General features: G+C 40.7%; 2 protein-coding genes across 2 annotated transcripts; both read right to left on the bottom strand.

The window, feature by feature from the left end:
* Positions 1-1,585: 1,585 nt before the first annotated feature.
* clptm1 (CLPTM1 regulator of GABA type A receptor forward trafficking) lies at positions 1,586-12,781 on the bottom strand. Its single transcript, XM_076735355.1, has 14 exons — positions 12,668-12,781; positions 9,098-9,246; positions 6,858-6,981; positions 6,481-6,639; positions 6,167-6,284; positions 5,994-6,079; positions 5,518-5,638; positions 5,171-5,415; positions 4,986-5,079; positions 4,697-4,887; positions 4,324-4,419; positions 4,075-4,210; positions 3,313-3,480; positions 1,586-2,813 (listed from the first exon to the last, which is right to left on the bottom strand). The coding sequence occupies exons 1-14, from the start codon at positions 12,716-12,718 to the stop codon at positions 2,638-2,640; spliced, it is 1,914 nt and encodes a 637-aa protein (XP_076591470.1). The 5' UTR covers positions 12,719-12,781; the 3' UTR covers positions 1,586-2,637.
* Positions 12,782-13,414: 633 nt separating this feature from the next.
* On the bottom strand, positions 13,415-18,630 carry tbcb (tubulin folding cofactor B). Its single transcript, XM_076735569.1, has 7 exons — positions 18,065-18,630; positions 17,408-17,563; positions 17,073-17,216; positions 16,533-16,626; positions 15,834-16,025; positions 15,086-15,158; positions 13,415-14,988 (listed from the first exon to the last, which is right to left on the bottom strand). The coding sequence occupies exons 2-7, from the start codon at positions 17,525-17,527 to the stop codon at positions 14,874-14,876; spliced, it is 738 nt and encodes a 245-aa protein (XP_076591684.1). The 5' UTR covers positions 17,528-17,563; positions 18,065-18,630; the 3' UTR covers positions 13,415-14,873.
* Positions 18,631-19,770: the final 1,140 nt, after the last annotated feature.

Below are 19,770 nucleotides of genomic sequence, written 5' to 3'. Positions count from 1 at the left end.
ATCGTGACTCCCCGCCCCCCAAAAAGCACTTTTTTCCATTAAGTAATTGTTTTTCTTCGGTTTGCTTCATTGCATATGCAAAGTAGAACTATTTAAATAAGTTTCCATTACACCACACGCGCGCAAACACCACTTATTTATAAACGAAATCCAATCTAGTAAAAGCCAGTTTTTCCCCAACTAGATACATTAATAATAATGATAATAATAATACATTGTTCTTATTTACCGCTTTTCAGGGTATTCAAAGATGCTGCCCAAAAATAAATAAAAATAACGACATAAGGCAAAAAAGAAAGGACATGAATCGAGTTTCAGATGTGGATCCTGCTGCAGATCCTGTTTCCGACAATAAGGGGGACAAATGGGAATTCCTGATTTAATCATTAAGAGTTATAGCTGTCAGACGGCGCCAATAACCTGCCTGCACGTTTAGTCACAGCCCTTAAAAAGTGACGTTTGGCTGTTTTCACTCAAGTTATGAGGCGCAACGGCGACACCTGGTGGTCAAACAGAGGCCCGGCGGTTTAAAGGAAATGGAAAGCGAAAATTGAGGCGTTTAGAGGAAGCAGTGACTCAAGTTTTAAAAACAAAAAGAGGTGACTCAGTTGCAGAAGTGGTGTTACAGATAAGAAAGCAACAACCGTGTGAAAAACAACGGTTGCAAAAGTCCAAAAAGCAACCTGTAGATATGTCTGGGTAAATCTATAAGGACATTTCAAAGAGAAATAAACCAGTGTTTCCCAGCCTAGAGGAGGATTTACAAGATGGGAAAGAAGAAAAAACACTTCTGTGAAACACTAAAAAAAATTTAGCAAAACCACTGCTGAACCACAGTATGAATCAGTAGGTTAAGGGTTACACACAGCATCAGGTTTGGGTTTAGGGCGTCAGTTTTTCTACAGATGCTTTTAAAAAAAAAAAAAAGGCGAGTGAAACTATCTTGAGCATCTCCTGCACATCACCTGCTACATGTTTGGCCACCAGCCTGATACTGACTGACTAAATTGCCATTATTTTTACTGTTAACTATGTGAATCCCTGAAAGAAATAAGGGATTAAACTGACTGTTTGCCATGCCTCTGTCAATGTAAACCAGGCTTTGCTATTTGAATTTACAGTGATGATTAAACTCAGGAACAGCAGCTATTTTGCATAACTAATCATTTGAGTCACTTTTCTGAGGAAAAACAGCAAACTTTTGCTGGCGTCAGCTTCTTGAATGCAAATATTGTGTGTGTCTCTTATTTTTATTTCTTTGCAATCTGAATCTTTTTGAGTTTTGGGCTTTTGTTTGGACAAAATGAGCAAGTAAAAAGTCTCCACCGTTAGGTCTATGAAAATTGTGATGGCCATCATTCACAGCATTCTGTCAAAATAAGTTAGTTGTAATCAATGAGTCAAGCTTTCAGGGTGTACAAAGGCCTGACCACATAATAATGTACATGCTAAGACATGAGCACAAAAACTAGCATCAATAGAAATGAATGTGAAAAATTCTCATGCAAGTGTTGTTCTTGACCTCAGAGCAGCAAGTCAAAACTAAAGAGAGTAAAATAAAAAAAAAAAAGCTTTGCATAGACACTTTAAATCACACTTAAGTTTTACTATAAACATGAATGAATCAAAATTTAATATGAACCAACATGGAACCCTCTTCGTTTCAGGATTTACAGCACTAAAAATTAAAACAAGAGACACTGTAACTCCTCCAGCGCGCACCTGCCGACACCCGTCTCCGCTGCGCCTGCGAAGGTGATCTGGTTTGAAACACGAACGTGAAACCATCTGAAAAATCTGGCTGAGGAGGGGGGGGAAATAAAAATTAAGACTCGCAAATTAGCTATTGCTAGACAGTTCTGACATCGGTATTATTATGACGAGCTGAGATTCTGTACAGTTTGAGGACATACAAAATAACGCTTCAGTGACTGAGAAACAAAAATTAAGTCATTGACAATATTAATATATTTATATTAATACCAACAAGGCTGTTATTTTTTATGTTCAAGTTTAGAACATTAACCATTTGTTTTAAATTGAGGGTAGTAGTCACTGTCTTGTGGGTAGTGTCTCGTAGGGTCCTCCATCTTCTCTCCTGTCACCACCTCCCTTTTTCAGCGTTCTCCCTCCGTCGTGGCTCAGGATCTTTCCAGTTTCCTCCAGTACTACTCACCAGTTTCCAGGCAATCCGAAACATGGTGCTCACATGGAATGAAAAGAAAAATTCACAAGGAATCTACACAAAGAACAAAAGTAGCTCTTGGCCTCTTTCTTCCCTGCATAAAAAAAAAAAGTTGTGTAAATGCGACCCGTTCCCCTCCCAACCTCTACTCAAAGACACTGTTACCCTCCGAGAAATCATACAGAATACAGTACATCACGTTTTGTTTTACTTCACTTGAACTGCAAAACGAGAGGGCGGCGAACAGAAATAAGAATTTACCAAGTCTACACTGAATATGATTCTCTGTGGGTCCACACAGAAATCAGAGGGAACAGTTGAACTGCATTTTTTTTTTTTTGTAGTGGCTTCCATGACAGCTAAACGACAACTCCCCTCCCTGCCTAATTTCCACAAGTCCTCTTCACCCCCAGCAGTGAGGGCCGGGGAGGCGGATAAGGGCGCGGTCTTGCTTAATCGTTCTTCTTCTCCCCCTCTGGTTTGTCTGTGATGGCGGCCGCCGTGGCAGGAGCTGCCGCTGCTGTGTTGTTCCGGGTCTGGTCTGCTCCGCTGGTGCCAAACTCGTTGACCCTGTTGGGATCCACCCGATAGATCCAGCGCTGGTAAAGGTAGATGAAGAACACCACATCTGCAGGAGAGGAGCGTGCATTTATTTGGAGTTTAAATACCTGTAACTACTTTGGATAAGATGAGGCTTTTCAGGCAATTCTCTATTATTATACAGCAGGTTTGGTATATCAGAGCTTTCAGTGAGATATTAAGTGTTGAGATATTACTGTTCCCAGTAATTGCAGTAACTCTGATGCAGCATGAAACCACTATAGCTATCCAAGCAGCACTCGCCATTCAATGAAAGCTGCTGTGCATCAGCTGCATGACCTGTCAAGACGCACCAATATCCATATTCAACCCAAAGTATGAATGAAAGAAGGGAAACCCAGAAAACCAACTTAAAGCTGAGCTAAGACAATGACATCACCTGCTTGTAACACATTTAAGGGGGTAAGACCCCAAGCCTAGTGTCTGATAACAAGCCAGATAATTAAAGGCAAACACATCTCGTTTAGATGTTTTTGGTGGGGGCAGTGGTCTGTAAACAGTAAACACGTAGATGAGGGGTGACATACCATCTCTGAGGCATCCTATCCTGTACATCATGGGCATCTTGATAACGAAGGCAAACAGGTCATCAATAAAGGTATTGAGAGCCTTGTAGGTGAGCATCCTCCACGGGAGGTGGGCCACAGACTTCATTTTGTAGTTGATGAATAGCTGCGGCGTCATTGTAATGAAACCTAAAAAACCAAAAACAGAGAGGGAGGGGGAGAGGGAGGAGCAACCGTTAGGTAACAAACTATTTTACATAGAGGCAGTAAATTAGACGGCAGGCAACAGACTGCCCTCATGAAGTCTATTAATACACAGCACATTAGCAGAGGCTATGGGGAATTGGACACGTAACCATGATGCAAGTATGAAAACATCAGCTGTATGCACATCCACTAAGAGACAAGATAATGAAGAGCGACATGTAACGAGCCTCATCGCTGGCCTTTAAAAATAGATTTACACAAACAGAAACAAACCCTGTTGGAGACAATATCTCAGCAGAGAGTAAAATCAATAATACATGAAGAGAATAAAATATAATTAGCTCCAATGGAGAGAGATAAGACTGAGTATACAAGGAGAGGGGTTGAATTTTAGCTAACGCTGCATATTAGGGATAATTTACAAACTTAAGACACTTAAGTCTTAAGTCACACATTTCAGCTGATGTGTAAAGTTTCAACACCTGACATTCAATTTAAATGTCTGAAACAAAAAGGGACACACATGGAAAAACATTAGTGGAGTATATATACTGTATATTCTTCAGAGGAACTTACCAAACGTTAACAAGAAGCCATAGAGCATGCTGAGTACCCATGAGTACCAGCCTTTGTGCTCTACGTACAATAAACTGTAGACGGCATAGCAGCCAAACAGAGGGTAGAGCAGCCACGACAAGTACTTGAAGGCCATCTGTTCACGGTGGAGGAGAGAAAAGGAGTGACACGCTAGTGAGACTTTGTTCGTCTCAACAGAGACTCGTGTATTTAAGGCTGTCCTTGTAGCTGAGTGTCTGCTGGACTTACGTCGTCGTAGATTTTTGTTGAAGACTCCACATATGTTGACTTGTCTGTGAATACCAATCTTGGGAATATTCCTGCGATTTTGTTCTCTCTGTTCAACTAGAGGACGACAAAAATAGGCGGTTACTGGATTATGGAAATAATAGCGTAACAGGAAGTAGAAATGCAAAACATAAAGTGCAGATAGAACGGGTTAGCATTTGCATTAGCAGAAGGGAAGCGAAGGAAAGTTGGAAAAAATAGGTGAAACTTAAAGGACCAGTGAGTAGGATTCATCAACACCTTCACTGCTTAGCTCACACTCTTTTGGTTGAAGGTGAATTCAGTGACATAGACATGAAAAAAAAAAAAAAAAAGAAGTGTTATTGTGACTTACTCTGACGTCCATGACCTTGGTGATTTTCCACAGGTCAATAAGGAGGCCAATGAAGACGCTGACCTGCACCACAAAGTTGGTCTCGTTGTCCAGTATGTACAGCAGCACCACCAGAGACTGAAAAACTCCAAATATGATGGAGCGCACAGACAGGCCTTCTAGGGACTGTCTGCTGTTCCAGAACTGGATATCTGAGGAGGAGATGGTGGTGAGCCGAAGCCGAGGGGTAAACAGACACTGTGCAAACTATGCTTCTGTTGTTAACATAGACCGGCTGGTGTGACTTTACCATTCTTGAAGGCAAGGAACTCGAAGATGCTGTGCACGATGGAGACGACGATGGTGAGACCCAGCAGGTACGGGTTTGTTTCCAAAAGGGCCACCTGTACAAACAGAGGGCTTTCTATCAATCTGAGGTTACTGCACACACAGTGAAGGAACCCAAAATCAAACCTGGGACCCTTGACTTCTTACCTTAACAGAGTCTTGGTCTTCATCAGACTGCTCGTAGGTGTCCTCAGGTAGGAAGTTCCATGGCGAGCGTGCATTTTGGGCGGCGTACAGCTGCCAACGCCACAGGGACAGCGGGCAGTAAGAAAGGCGGAGCGGGAGTGCTGTCAGGGTCTCGTTGATGGGATAGTAGTCCTTCTGAAGGTTCCAGTAGTCGTTGAAGTACACAATGGGATAGTAGTCACCGCTTACGGCATCAAACTTTACATCTGATGAGGTAGAAGAGTGGAAATGTCAAAGATGGTTTGCCACAAACAGAACTTCTCTCAGTACAGCATTATGCAGTAAAGAGGTGAGAGGGAGGAACTTACGCTGGTCTAGAGGAGGGGGAACCGAGCCTTTGACCCAGGCAGTGTGGTCATCCACCATGTTGATGGTGAGGTTGGGGTGCCAGTGAGAGATAATCTCCACTGGACCGTGGCTCTCTGCCCGCTGTGAGGAAGCGCATTTTTTATTAGACATGGCAGTGATGACAGATTGATATCTGAGGCCCATAAAGATATTTTAAAATTGAAGATTTAACAACATTATAGCCAACAAGGGTATAACTTTAACATAAACAATTAATCTCGATATGGATTTCTTTTTTTAAAATTGTGACCAAGATACAGACTACGTGAGACATTTTTCGGTTGAAAACTGCAGTTTTCCTATGACTGATCAGCCAACATATACACTAATACTGATATATCTACAATGAGCTAATATCAGCCAGTACGCATGTCTGGTTGATTTATCAGTCGAGCTCTGCAGCGTACAAAGTGAAGTGAAACTAAAACATATCAACCTTGATCATTTCAGGATCTGCTTCCGTCTCTCCTGTTAGCAGATTCTTGGTCTTCAGAAACTTTCTTCGCTTGAATTTATTCAGCACTGAAAGAGTAAAGCAGCAAAGATTACCGCACAGAAATTAGTATTAGCAGAGCTTTTGTTTAGCACGAGTTTTCCACGTGTGCTTACTTCGCGTTGAATGAACTGTCGCCAGTCTGCGATACTGGCCCTTGCGTTTGGGGTCTGGGTGGAATCCACTTTTAGTGAAGTAGACGTGCATGTAAAGGGAACCGTTCTGCTGCACCTTCTGCAAGGACACAACAAACAGCACGCAGAATTAGAGTCTCAGACAGACACACCTGTACAGTACTAACCTTTCTTTCCTACCCTTCAACTACATCTAGCTCATTTCCTAAAATAACACCTGCTCCTTCTGTCTATCAAATCACTCCAGCTGCATATCTCTCACACTGCACCTCCCCTCCATCCTCAGTTATCCCCACCTCTGGGATCTCCATCTCCTTATAGTGCTCGTAACAGCCGTCCCCGTTCTCCCCCGTGGTCCAGTCTCCATAGACCAGATCCCTGTGGAACCAGAACAGGGCTTCTGTGTTGTTGAAGTCGGAGAACACCTCCTCCTGTGACACGTAGACGTAAAGGTCCTGCAGGAACGGTGAGAAAATAAAGGTGTTTATGATATTACAGAGTCAGGGGAGAGACATCGAGTTAGTCTGAGAGGGAGAGACGGTTTGCTGTCGAAATACTTGAGGGGACCATGACGGCTCTTTAGGAATGAACAGCATCAATTCAATTAAAATATGTCTGATGAAGCAGCTGGCTGTGCAGATAAGGCAACGGACAGAGGGGACAGGTGTAATACCATGAGGGTGTCCTTGGGGAAGAGGTTCCTGCTGGGTACTCTGGGTGCCCCAGCTGGTGCGTTGGGGTCTGGAGTGGACGGCCCTCGACGGAACCAACTACTGATTGCCCAGATTATGAAGATTCTAGAGGAATAAGTGCAAACACAATCAGAGGACAGGGTGATTTGATGAATATGGATTTACAGTCAAAGATAACAGAGAAAACTAATAAAAGACAGAGTTAATATGATTGTAAATGGAGAAATGGTGGATACACCAGCATGACAAACTCCTTTTCTCTTGAGATGTGAGGAGCTGCTCCAGGAGAGTCAGACCACAAGGAGGCTAATCAGATTTAACCAGCCAGTCAAACTGCATTACATTCATACGATAAGAGACGTGCCTTTCCTACATCATGAATCAGTGACAGATCTAAGGAGACAAACTTGGAAGTGAAGGAAGAACATAGTCCTCTGTGGCAAAGAAAAGACTGCAAAATATTAAAGAATATCAAGAACTGACCGATCTTTTCATTTTTATTAGTCCAACCTCCAACCTCCCTTTGTGGTTTTGTTCATTGTTCACTTTCCTCTTTGGTTGTTGTGGGTTCAACTCGCAGATAAATAATGAATTTTCTGTCTGATATGACAGTTAAATGTATAATGAAGGATTCATTATACACGCATTATTGTTAACTGATAGGCTGGTGGCTTGATGTGGTGCACGATGTACATCATGCTCACAAACACACACCCACTTCAGACAAGATCTTAGTTTCGTGTTTGTCAGCTCAAAAGAGACGAAATGATCTGAAACAATCCTGTCAGTTTTCATCCGTTTTTCACCAAATACTCATCAAAAGTTACAACTGTCTCTAAGTGATGGAGGACATGAAAACTAAACTCAATCACAGCCAAACAAAATGACCGCAGCAAAATTCTGCAACTCACTGATTCACTGGTTCACACGTTGCATGCCCTCAGACACCTCTTGTAAGCTCCTACTTCTGAGCTCGGCTGTCATAAATGTGACATTTTGGATAAGTGGTGGATGGCACTATTTTAATCTTTATTGTATCGCAGCCCACGTTTGTTCTGGGATCCATTATACAATCACGTATTAGGATGCTGCAGTGTAGGAATAAGTAGAGAATTGTGTGGATATTGTTTTGGTTAATTGGCTGAATGACAAATGATTTGTCCTTTGGCTATGAGGGCAATCTTCCATTAACAACTGCAGGAAAAAGGTACCAATGAAAGTGTGTTTTAAATGGTTAATGCAACATAATCTTTTTAATCTAATAAATGGACCTGTTCTCAAGTGGCTGCTGATTGGCTGGCAAAGTAACTGCTTGGCAAAGGCAGGGTTTTATACAAACTAGGTGCCAAAAAGTACTGCACTGGTAGCAGTCCCGTACATGCTGTGCTTTACATGAGCATCTTTAGTGCAAAATAACGCTCGCTACTGAGGTACTGTCCTTTTGGTCATACAGGAATATATCCCTCAACATTAACGGATTCCTGAATCTGTAAAAACAGGAAAATCAACTGTGAAATTACCCTGAAAACTACTCAAATCTACAATCACTACACAGCAACACACAGCAACCAGCCATCATTTCCTACAAAGAGCAGACCTGTGCATTGGAGCATTCAACTCCGACTGCTAAAGTCTGTCAAAAAATCCTGCACACCGTCGCTTACTTGGGAATTTTACCCGATGAAAGTCATTCATTAACAAAAACGGCATAAAAAGCAATCAGTGGTGCAGGATTTTTTTTTGTTCATCAGCCAGACAGAAAGTTGTACTTACTGAGCAACTGAGTAAATACAGTGAACAATACAGTGAACACTAACAGACCATAATTAGAGATCTGACCCTTGTCAACCCACCAAGCCCAGCCAGGACAAATTGTCACTAAAAACTGTAACAAAACAGAAATCATCAACAACAATTTTGGGGGAAAAAACCTGGATTTTAAAAGGCCAAATTCAGGTAAAATGGCAGCCAGAGAGGTAAAACAGAGTATAAACTCTGCACAGAGATCTGGAACAGTCAACTCTGTAAAAACGAGGTCAACGTCATCTGAATTTTCCATTTACTTTCCACTTTCATTTGGATTGTGACACCACCACAATATATGACATCATGTTGTTAATTATTACACCCACTGTATCAAAGTCGGTCTTCATCCGTAGGCTGGTTGTCTCTGCTCGTAAACAGAGAGCGAGAAGGAAAAAGGACAAAAGGAGAACCTCACCTGAAGAGCACTCCTTTGATGACCTGCCATGCATTAGGTGCTTGTTGCTGCTGTTGCTGCTGCTGCTGCTGCTGCTGAGGATCCTGTGCATTTCCAGCTGTCTGCACAGTCTGGCCATCTGTTGTTGCAGCAGTTCCATTGCTGCTGACCTATAACCATAAAGACACAGTCAGTATACCCAAACAAAGTCACAATGGTGGAGCAGCAATGGCATCATGTGAAGAAGTCTGTCATCAAAATAAAACAGCTTTACTGGCTGTAAAGGGGGCCGTCATGTACTTTAAATCTGTGAGTGGATACTGTACTGTACTTTACTGAGAGCTTTAAGTGGTGATACAATGACACAGTGAAATTTATAGGGCACTGATCCACTATCAGTCTCCAGTCAACACAGAGAGTATATGGTACATCTTTAAGGTGGAGATCAGGTGTCAAAAACACAACTCATCCCAGACTGTGTGTATAAAGCAGTTAATTCGACCGGTACGGGTTTTTTGCTGTCATGTTCTTGGTTTTTTGGATTCGATTCAGATTTAATAATAACAAATGAAGACACCATTGCTGAAGTTAAATGACTATTTAATGTGAATGTTTTAATAATTGTGTGCTGTAATAATAACTGTCTGCATTGTCTGTTTGCCTTAGTAGGTCTGCAGTTTTAAATAAAATATCAACTAAAATCTTAACAACATTATTTATCAGCAGATAACAGCATGTCCTTGTCTCTGACAGTGAATGAAAATTTGTAAACTTATCAGAAAATGTCGAATTATCTCTAAAGCAAATTTCACGCGCATGGCAATACTTTTTTAATAATCATTTATAGCAAGCAAAAATTTCCAATGTTTTCTCACTATACCTTCTCAAATCTGATCATTTGCTGTTTTTCTATGTTTATCTAATCATAAATCAAATTAATTTGAATTTAGACATTTCAACAGAGTGATGAAAAGAAAATAATGGTTGCTGTAGACATGCAACGGATAGATTAATCACTCCGTCAAAATTGATATTGACTGTGTAACTATCATAATCAAAACAGAACCTGTGAAGTTTTGCATAGTTTGAATAACCCTGAGGTCAAACTCATGTGAGTGCCAGCATGCATATTTGCATGCTAAAGATAAAGTAAAAACGTGTCAGTGGTTTGTTTCAGTCTGTTGATGTAACCCCCTCCCACCCCACCAGCAAGGCCACATTCTATTCAAGTGACACAATACACAAGCGCATGCCAAGTCATGAGACTCATTCACTATCTAAACGTCTAATCTCCCCCAATTGTCACCAGCACAAGGGATTTCAGAGGCTGGCCTCTAGAAACAAACAACACTTGAGGGTAAAACATGTTTTCCGCTAAGCAGGTTTGACCATTTATCAGGGTGCCAAGAAGGCCTAGAAATGAGTGAACAGTGAAAATGCAAAGGTTCATGATAAGCCACTGGCCTAGCACCATCATAAACAGAGCATTTCAAGGCCAAGGCAGGGGCTCAAAATAGAGCTTTTCATCCTCCTTGCAATGTCCTGTTGTGTTAAAATAGAAGCCATTCCATTATCAGAGACATGGATCTCTGTCTCCTGGAGGGATCCGCGCAATAACCATGACACACACGGATCACCACTATGCTAAGCAACAAAAACAGGTTATCTGTCCCAGCTCAAGATAATAAATTACAATTTACACACTCTGAACAAGGATTAAAAATTAACCACCTATTCAGGCTGCAGGGTAAATGCTTGACGCTGGTTTGAACACTGAATGAGTTTGTCTGAGAGGAAGAGGGTGAAAAGTTTGGAGAAGTTGGTCATTCACAGAGAAGTGGTGATTGCTCTGGTAGTGTTTAGCACGCATGGTGTATCCTACGGGGGGAAGCAAGCTAGTATGCAATATTAGGCTTTTAAATAAGGACATAAAAGGCATGTCTGTCAAATGTGTGTCAGTTACTAATGGCTGAAAAAGCTTTCTGTCTCTGCTACATCGAAGATAATCTTTCCACATTCAGAGGACATGTAATGCAAGGAAAATTCAAATAACTGACAGAAGTTATTAAATCAAAACTTGACAAATTGAGAAGTAGAGCAAACACAAAGACAATTATATTTCCTCGAGATTCATATTGCTGAAATTTCTTTCAACTGATTCACCAGCAGTGGGCCTCGAGAGCAACGCAAGTGCCTCATCTGACACTAACAGCGCGTTTATCCTGACAGAGCAATTTTATTACAAAAGAGACACTTGGCGCACATTGTACCCTTGCCCTTGTTTCTACCACTTTTCTGCTACCATTAGATTTGACTTACTGAGCTAGGCATCTGTTATTCTGCAAGATAAATCTGTCATCTCTTCAAACGATTAACATTCAGCCACTTTTTTTTGTCAGTTTTTCCAGAGTCCTAACAAGACACCTCTGACTGAATGGATAAAAAAAAAAATACTGTGATCCCTTTACAACACGAATTTGTGGCCTGTTTCAGAGTTGCAACTACATCCTTACTTGCATGGCTGAAAGAGACTTTCTAGAAATACCTTCAAAACAGTGACAAATGTTGAGATTAGTTAGGAATGTAAGTTTGCTTTATCTATGCTTCAGATCTGTGATTTCAGTGTAATGCTAATACAGGTGAGGCGTAAACTGAAAAAACTGGAATTAAAACTGAAACCATACAGGATGGTCTTGATCTTTCATAAAGAGTACAAGTATTTGCTAGAGCTTTACAATTTGCTTGTTTCCTCATATAAATGTTTTCGCTGGAAGTCCTTGTTTGTTTGTTTGTTTGTTTGGCCACAGACGGACAGACTTTGGATTAAGCATAAAGGAGACCAGTGATTTGCCTCTGAAGGAGCGATGATTCACTTTGACCTCTGGTAACTTGTGACAGACATTTGTCACTCCGGAAATAATTACCAGCTGCCTGAATATAACCCTTATTACCTCCAACATCTGCTATTATGACCACTTCAGTAAGCGTTTTCCAGCGTTAGCCAAATTTGACGATGGCTACACCTGATTGATCTGCGTTAACCTGTCAGCGTTAACAAGGTGAGCTACCAAGTGAACCTTCACTGTGAGGCTTACAAAATGCACCTAAAGCGTACAGTTAACGCTGGAAATGACTGTAAATAAAAAGCAGGTGACATAAGCTTTAGCAGTCACGTTAAGTTAGAAATGTCTGAGAGCTGCCTCGCACTGACCTGGTGAATCGAGCCCAGCTGCGTTGCTCCGGTTCAGGCCTTGTGATAGCTAACTATCTGACACACTGCAGCTGGCTCACACTATCACACTTTGACTCACTCATTATCTTGACAATTTTATGTAACTGGATATCTCGAGGTGCGATGTGACCGCTAACGCCACTATCCCTCCGTACATCTGCTCGCTAACACTCAGGATTTCTCAACACATCGTTAACGGCAGGAGGGGGTCGTTTTAAAACCGACCGGCACTGACAACGTCACTAGGGCTCGTGTAACGATAGGTAACATGTTTTAACGTGAACGGCCCCGCATTTAACGCTCAGGCGGACAAAACCAGCCCCTTACCCTAAAGTACATATGAGTGTCATTCATTTTACCTCGCCGTTGCTCACGGTAGCTTTGGTTGCTTCGCTCTCCCGCGTCGCCATCTTTCCTTGTCTCTGTCGCACACACACGCCACACCACACTGCTGGCTGGGAAACTGCGCTCGGTCTCGCGAGATGTCAGTTGTAGCGTCATTGTAGTGACGCGAGTCTTCGGGGAGTGATGAAAACTGTGAGGCTGATAAATATTGTAAGCTGCTTTTTGTGACAAAGCTGATGAAACAGCATGAAACACTGCGCTTAGTCATGCAATGCAAGCTTTCTCCAAACTAAAATGAAGCCTCGACTATGTCGTATTTATTTAAACGCTATAGTACTTCTACTCCACCGTATTTCAGGGGCAAACACTGCATTTTTAACTCGATAATACATAACCTAATCATAAATCGTAATAATCCAACAAGGTAATAACACTGAAAGAGGTCTATTCTGTCATGAGTACATTCACGTTATTGTTTGAAGTATACTTTGCTGATAATACCTCTAAAATGAATATTCTAGAAGCAGCTTAGGGATTACAGCAACATCCAGTGTTTATGTAGAAGGCAAAGGGTCTGAAAAGGTCAGCAACACTTAGTGTGAGAAAGAACTCTATTTGTCGACTTGTGGCTTTCATTAGGATCTTTATTCTGCATCTTGTCCTGTTGCCTTGAATGCATTGTGTCCAGGAAATGTATGTTTTTGTTTTTTCTCCATTCAAACTGCATTGCTCTCATTGATTTCTCAGCAAAGCAAGCAAAGTAATTGAATAAGGATTTTTATTCTTTACATGCTTGCACTATACAGTTGCAGTATAATGTTGCTTCCTTATCCCATCAATTCAAGCCAGTTTTATTAATATAGGCCAAAATCACAAATCCAATTTAGTTCAGACAAGGACTCCACAAAAACCCTTTCAAGAGGAAAAGGGAGAAACCTCAGAGATACATGTACAGACAAATCAACTCAATCTGGTAAACTTGTATACTGGCAAAACATTTTTATTATTATGCATTACCCTTTGGCACATAGTAACACCAGCACCTTAGAGATCAGTTTAGAAAAGGAAACGAGGACACTACATTTTTGTATGTGTGGCAATGACATTTCATTGAAAATAAACCACAAAAATAATTCATTTACATTTCTTTTGTAAACTTCAAAGGATGAAAAAGACATACTACATAGAAACACAAGATGAAATTTAAGGAATTTAAAGAGTTGTTAAAGGAAATATTGACCCTTGCATACTTTCACTCTTATTCCAGGCATTGTACACTGATGTAGATAGCAATAACTGCAAATATAGCACACAGGAAAACAAGATTTATCTCAGAAGAGGTGAGGGTGGTACCCCTGACTCAAAATACAACTAACAGCTGTGACCATTGGTGAGGATTTATGGTTCGTTTCTCTTAAAATTTGTCTGTCAATCATGAGTGAAATATGATGGAATGAGTTTTACCATTACGCACTAATTTTAAGCAAAGACTGGAAAAAGTCTGTCCAGCTCAACTGAATTCAAGACGTGTGCAGTATGTGACATCATGTTAGTCAGGGATACAGGGTACAATCCCATCTTTTTATTTTAGCGTCAAAGTATTTTAGGGGGGATTTTTCCTTTAACAGACTGCTGTCCAATCATTGGACCACCCATCAGCAAATTACATTTAGACTAAAGCTAACTAGAAACAGTTATATACAATCATCTTTGAACAAACTGGTGTGATCTAAGTGAAGAGAGATGGAGTTGCTGCCCAAATTGTCAATATTGACATTCAGATTACAAAGAACACACTCATCTTGAGAAAACCTGGGAGCAACACGTACTACTAAAAGCAATTGAATGAAATTGAACAGGACTACAAATTAACCTTCATCATGTTGCCTTACATGCAACAAAAACCCTCTTCTTTAACAAACTAAGATGGTGTGAGCTCCTCTTGCATTTATCCTGAATTATCATCATACCCAGCACACTAGGAGATGTGCTAAGTGACATTCATCTCTATCAGGTTGCATTGGTCTTAGTGAGAGAGAACTTGAACCTAAAAGACCTTTAAGTGCCACTCTTTGGATCATGCCTTCCAGAGAAGCAAAACAAAACTTTAATTAACAATAAGAACTTTTCTCTGGTTGGTGAATGGATAACATCTTGAAGTTGATGCTCAAATTTCAGGGCAGAAAACACTCCTGTCCTTCCATTATACTTATTACAGTCCTACATCTCATCCAAACCGTAATCCTCCTCGGCAAAGTCTCCCACAGTCACACTCAGGGGCTTCACAAATCCACCATATTTGTTCTCACATTCAAAGTATTGCTTCCCTTCAACACTGTGGAGACACAATTAATAAAAGGGGGTCAAATGCAAAACCAATGTGATCAAAATTGTGTGTAACTTCAAAAAGACAAAGAAGATAGCGCTCTTACGTTCCATTGTGCTTTCCCAGGGGCTCATCATACTTCACACCCACCCAATAGCCTGGCTTGAAATCTGTTGTACCTGCAATGAACGTTACAACACTGTTCAGTACACCAAATACTCCCACTCTTACAGCTGTTGTTTGCTTAGTAAACTCCCTATCATGATGTTAGACATCTTAAATCCAATCAATTTTTTAGTTTATTCATCTTTATTGACTGGTTCTAGCTAAGTATTTTTTATATTATATGCAAGATCAGAGATTACTATACCGTAAATTTGGACAATTGTTCTAAGCCACATTATGCCTCTCTAGATCAAGCAACAACAAAACCTGAAGATGGTTAATCATAATTTCTTTCACTGACCAACTACAGTACCTGACTCAATGAATTACTTGCAGTGAAAGATTATTTAGGCTCAGCACTCAAACAAATTTGACTTTAAATAATTACATTCACATTTGATGACATGTGAAGAATTATTTAGGCCACTTGATTTATGTGGACATTGACAACAGCTTCCAAAACACAGACAAAACAAACCACACCAGCACAAGAAACACATCAGCAGTGGTCTCCTAAAACATGTGGAGCAATGCATAAAAGGTGTTTCAATTCCTCCTGCATAGCTTGAATGTGATGGCCATCGCAAATGACAACAAAGTCTGGACTGTTGGAGAGAAAATCCTAAGTTGCACGGGAATTAAACCAATGTCCTAAAGAAAGTAAACAGCTAAGCTTTATCCACACTTACCAACATACATGACTGTGCCAAGCTTCGTGGGTTGCCCAGGGACCTGCACTTTGCATCGGCTGCCAACAGGAATGGCATCAGAAGCAGCCTTCTGTTCCTCCATCCGAGCAGCAAGCCCAGCTTTCTTCTTGGCCAATTCTTCCTCATTGTATTGACCAATACGATGTTTCTTCATGAATGACCGTGCTGAATCTGAAGTAAAAAAGTTGGATTGCACTAAACACAGGGCACTTAAAAACAGACTGTGGATTCTGCAAAACATCTTCTTTTAAATACGATCGGACAATTCCTTTACAACATTTGTCAATAGTTAGCATGAATATAAATCTTTCTTAATAATCAAAGCTCAGATGCCACATGATGATGGTGGTATTGTAATTGTTTTGTACTTTTGTACTTGGCGAAACAACCAACATTTTCATGATCAATTGCTTTACCAATCATTGTCTGTGTCCACTGATTGATAATAAATGTATAATTTTTAGGGGATTGACTTAGTTGTCAACTAATCAATTCAGCTAAGTCTCCAATATTATATTCATTGTGTAGCTATAATATTATGATTTGCTGCTGTAATGGCCTTATTTGATCATAAAACTGAGGAACTATGTCTTTTTCCTTAATACCAAAAGCACAGGGGGAAAAAAAGGTTTATAAAAATTACAAATTGGAGAGAAGCTTGAGGTTGTCAGACCATACCTGTTCTCTTATCATAAGCATCATCTGACATTTCAAATCTGTCCACTTTGGAAACATCAGTGAGCTCGGCCATCTGACCACTTCTGTCAGTAACCTGTGATCAGGATGAGACAAGACACTTTCAAAAAAGGCCACATAGTTATGCATGTTTTAGCCAAAAAATGCATATAACTTCAGCATGAAACAAGCAAGGTAATCAAGACAGTGATAAGTGGCTGATTCTTCTTATCCTTCTTGCTACATACATAGTAATACAGTTGTAGGTTGCAATTGTTGTTATTGGTGAACTTAAGTGCTCATTAGGCCTCCAGGTGAAAAGGATGATTATGTTGTTTTTAGTGTGTAATTTCACACAATTTGTTGTTCAAATCATATGCATGTTATCTTATCTGAAGCAAGTTTGTTTTAACCTGCTGGAACAAAGAATTATATTTGAACACAGAGACTGATCTGAAAACGTCGCTGCCTACATTTTACTACAATAGGAAAGTGGTCTGGACTGCTGTATTGAAAGTGCTTCAAAACCAAGTATCTACATACATGTATTCTGCAGTCATCATCCACAGAATAGGAACCCAGCAAGGCATCATTGTCATCCAATTTCTGCAGGAACTTGTCTGAGGCGCTGAACAACTCCAGGTCCATGCAGGAGGCAGGTGCGCCCACAACCATCTCTAACTTTACCTAATTACAATGTAAAGAAATTTGTACATGTAATACAAGTAACGTATTTTTAGGTCTCTAAAACATGAAGGTAGAAATTAAACAAAAATCTCAATTTGAAGTGCATTGTGCAGTTTAGGTCTGGCCTGTAGAGCCAACTTATGCATGTTTTGAGGCGTATCATGTATGATATACGGTAAACTAAGTCTCACCTTCAGTTCTGCTATACTGATCCCTTTACTGAACTTGCGCTGAATCTCAAACTGGGAGATGCTGGTCGTTAAGCGCACCTTCACGATGGGATTGGTAACTACCACCACTTCGCCGTCCATTATACCGATTGGTGTGGACACAGCAAATGATCAAATCTGGAAAACAATGGACAAACAACGTGACATATTAGCTGAACTGAAATCGATACACCAACTCACAGTAACAAACAATGGTTATAAACAGGTCGTTTCCCGCTGATCTGTTGCAGCGAATTACCTGACAGTGAGAAAACTTGGAAGCTTTTTCCTTTCAGTTCAATTCCCATGAAACAGTCCCACTAACGTACGCCCACTCCCAAATCGTAGTTTGTTGTTCCCCTAATAGCACTGATAACCTCACGTTGTTAGTAAGCACGTTCAAGTATTGGAATATATATTTGTGTTTAATTAGGTAAATTTAGATCTTTCTCTCTCATGTTCACACCACTTATAGGCTGTGATGATTTAAATTCGACGTCTAATTTTAGCTAGCTAGTTCAGATTAGCTAACTCATAGACTGCGTTGACGCTAGCTGTTCGGGCGGCTAACAGAGGCAGAGTCACACTGGACACGGCGAGGACCCTCATCTTGATGGCAAGGTGGACGTAGATACTTACAAACAAGTGTAGTTTGTAGTGATGTTACAATCGAACCAGACCACCCCACACAGTATCAGCCTTTCCAAGTAGCAGTATCGCAGCAAGATGTTTCGATGCGTTGCTTCGCCACGCCAAAACTCACGTGACCAATCCAACACCCACCTCGTTACGTCACACTCATCTCAGGAGATGTCGCGTGTTTACGAGATGTTTCCATTAATCTGCATCAGAAGAGAACTATTTGTAAAACACGTTCTATTGAACTGAATAGCAGCAGACGCGGTATAAACATGTATTTTCTGACTGTCTCATCATGGTCTCGGATTAAATCTATCTATGCAAAGCAGCTGTACCGAGGGTGCAGCCAGCAGATGTCGCCATTTTTGACTTCCAAATACTGTGACTGTATCAAATTCATAGGAATTAAGTGCTTTAGAGAGCTTCGCCTCCCAAGTCACTGCTGGTTCGTCTTTGTATGGCCATACAACATGAGGAATCTATGAATACTACGTTATGTTTGAAGGAACTGTCCTGTCGTGTGATTGTGCCACATTACAACATCCATTACTGCTTTGCCCAGCTCTGGCACATTCTAGCCACTCCCAGACTGGAGAACACCAATCACACGAGGCAGTAAATGAATTCAACCAATAGTGTTACGATACGAATAAAGGTCCTGTGGAACCGCCTACTTACTAGTTGATTGACACGATCGAAAACCAATCATCAGACAAGAGTGAACGCGACCGTTGAAACTACCACACAGCGGCGCTATCCCCGAGTGTAAACCCTGAAGACTGCAAAGTTTCTTTTTATGAGGATTATTTAAAACATTTTACATCCACCTATTACCTATTCTTTGAATGTTAATGTCTAACAAATGTCCCTTATCCTGTCACTCAGACTGTAAATCTGGACGACAATACCTTATTTGTACACAACATTAATGTACAGAATAAAACATACTGTGTGCTTTGGATATGAAATCACATTACTGCAGTTTCTGTGATGAATGCTATGCATTTGATAAGTCATTTTTAAATCCTTTGTTTGTAAATTCCCTGATAAAGCTCTTATTTTGACCTGCGGCGGTTTCATTTTTGATATCAGGAATCAATCTCCCTGCAAGAAAAACAGGCCTTTTCTAGTCGTGTTAACAGTGAACAAAACTATTCCTTCAGCACAGATAACAGACAAGTGCATGTATGGGCAGAAAGGAGAACATCAAAGATAGCAGAGAGAGCAACAACCAAACCCCAGGCAAGGAGAAGGGGGGGTTGAGACAAGCCCACAGCCCCACAGTGAAGATTTACATTCCTATGGTTGTTGATAGAGATGGGGGCCTGCAAACCTGACTGGCCTCATTCACACCTTATCGCCAGGTCACATATGTGTCACATCAAAAAGAAAATGCTATTTTCTGTTCTGTTTCTGGAACACAGATTCTCTGTGTAAGACCTGTACATACAAATGTCAGTTTGAAGTTTTTATCATTATGACAGGAGCAAATTTAAAAAAAACAAACAAACAAACTAGGCATTTGCTATTGATATGCAGGAGGTTTTGCAGTTTTGGTTTCATATTTTCAATTCAGTTATGTTGCATTTGCATTGGTGCACTGAAATGGTTTGAATTAACGTATGATTTTCTCCCCTTCAGCATGATGCACACCTGCTGCAAAAATGCAAACATTTAACACGTCACACATGCAAATCATACCATCC

This window comes from Chaetodon auriga, chromosome 7 (assembly GCF_051107435.1).
Source record: "Chaetodon auriga isolate fChaAug3 chromosome 7, fChaAug3.hap1, whole genome shotgun sequence".
Taxonomy (NCBI): domain Eukaryota; kingdom Metazoa; phylum Chordata; class Actinopteri; order Chaetodontiformes; family Chaetodontidae; genus Chaetodon; species Chaetodon auriga.
Note: the sequence above shows the minus strand (reverse complement) of the source record. Positions and strands in the feature narration are given on the sequence as shown.

Bases quoted from the DNA above. Each gene is read 5' to 3' on its own strand.
- tbcb (XM_076735569.1), bottom strand. From the start codon at position 17,527: ATGGACGGCGAAGTGGTGGTAGTTACCAATCCCATCGTGAAGGTGCGC. The intron at 16,026-16,532 runs GTATGGTCTGAC...TTTTTACTTCAG, and splicing joins TGCTTATGATAAGAGAACAG to ATTCAGCACGGTCATTCATG. The intron at 14,989-15,085 runs GTAAGAGCGCTA...GTGTCTCCACAG, and splicing joins CTGGGAAAGCACAATGGAAC to TGTTGAAGGGAAGCAATACT.
- clptm1 (XM_076735355.1), bottom strand. From the start codon at position 12,718: ATGGCGACGCGGGAGAGCGAAGCAACCAAAGCTACCGTGAGCAACGGC. The intron at 6,982-9,097 runs GTGAGGTTCTCC...TTATTCCTCTAG, and splicing joins ATCAAAGGAGTGCTCTTCAG to AATCTTCATAATCTGGGCAA. The intron at 6,285-6,480 runs GTGGGGATAACT...GTGTCCTTGCAG, and splicing joins AGGAGATGGAGATCCCAGAG to AAGGTGCAGCAGAACGGTTC.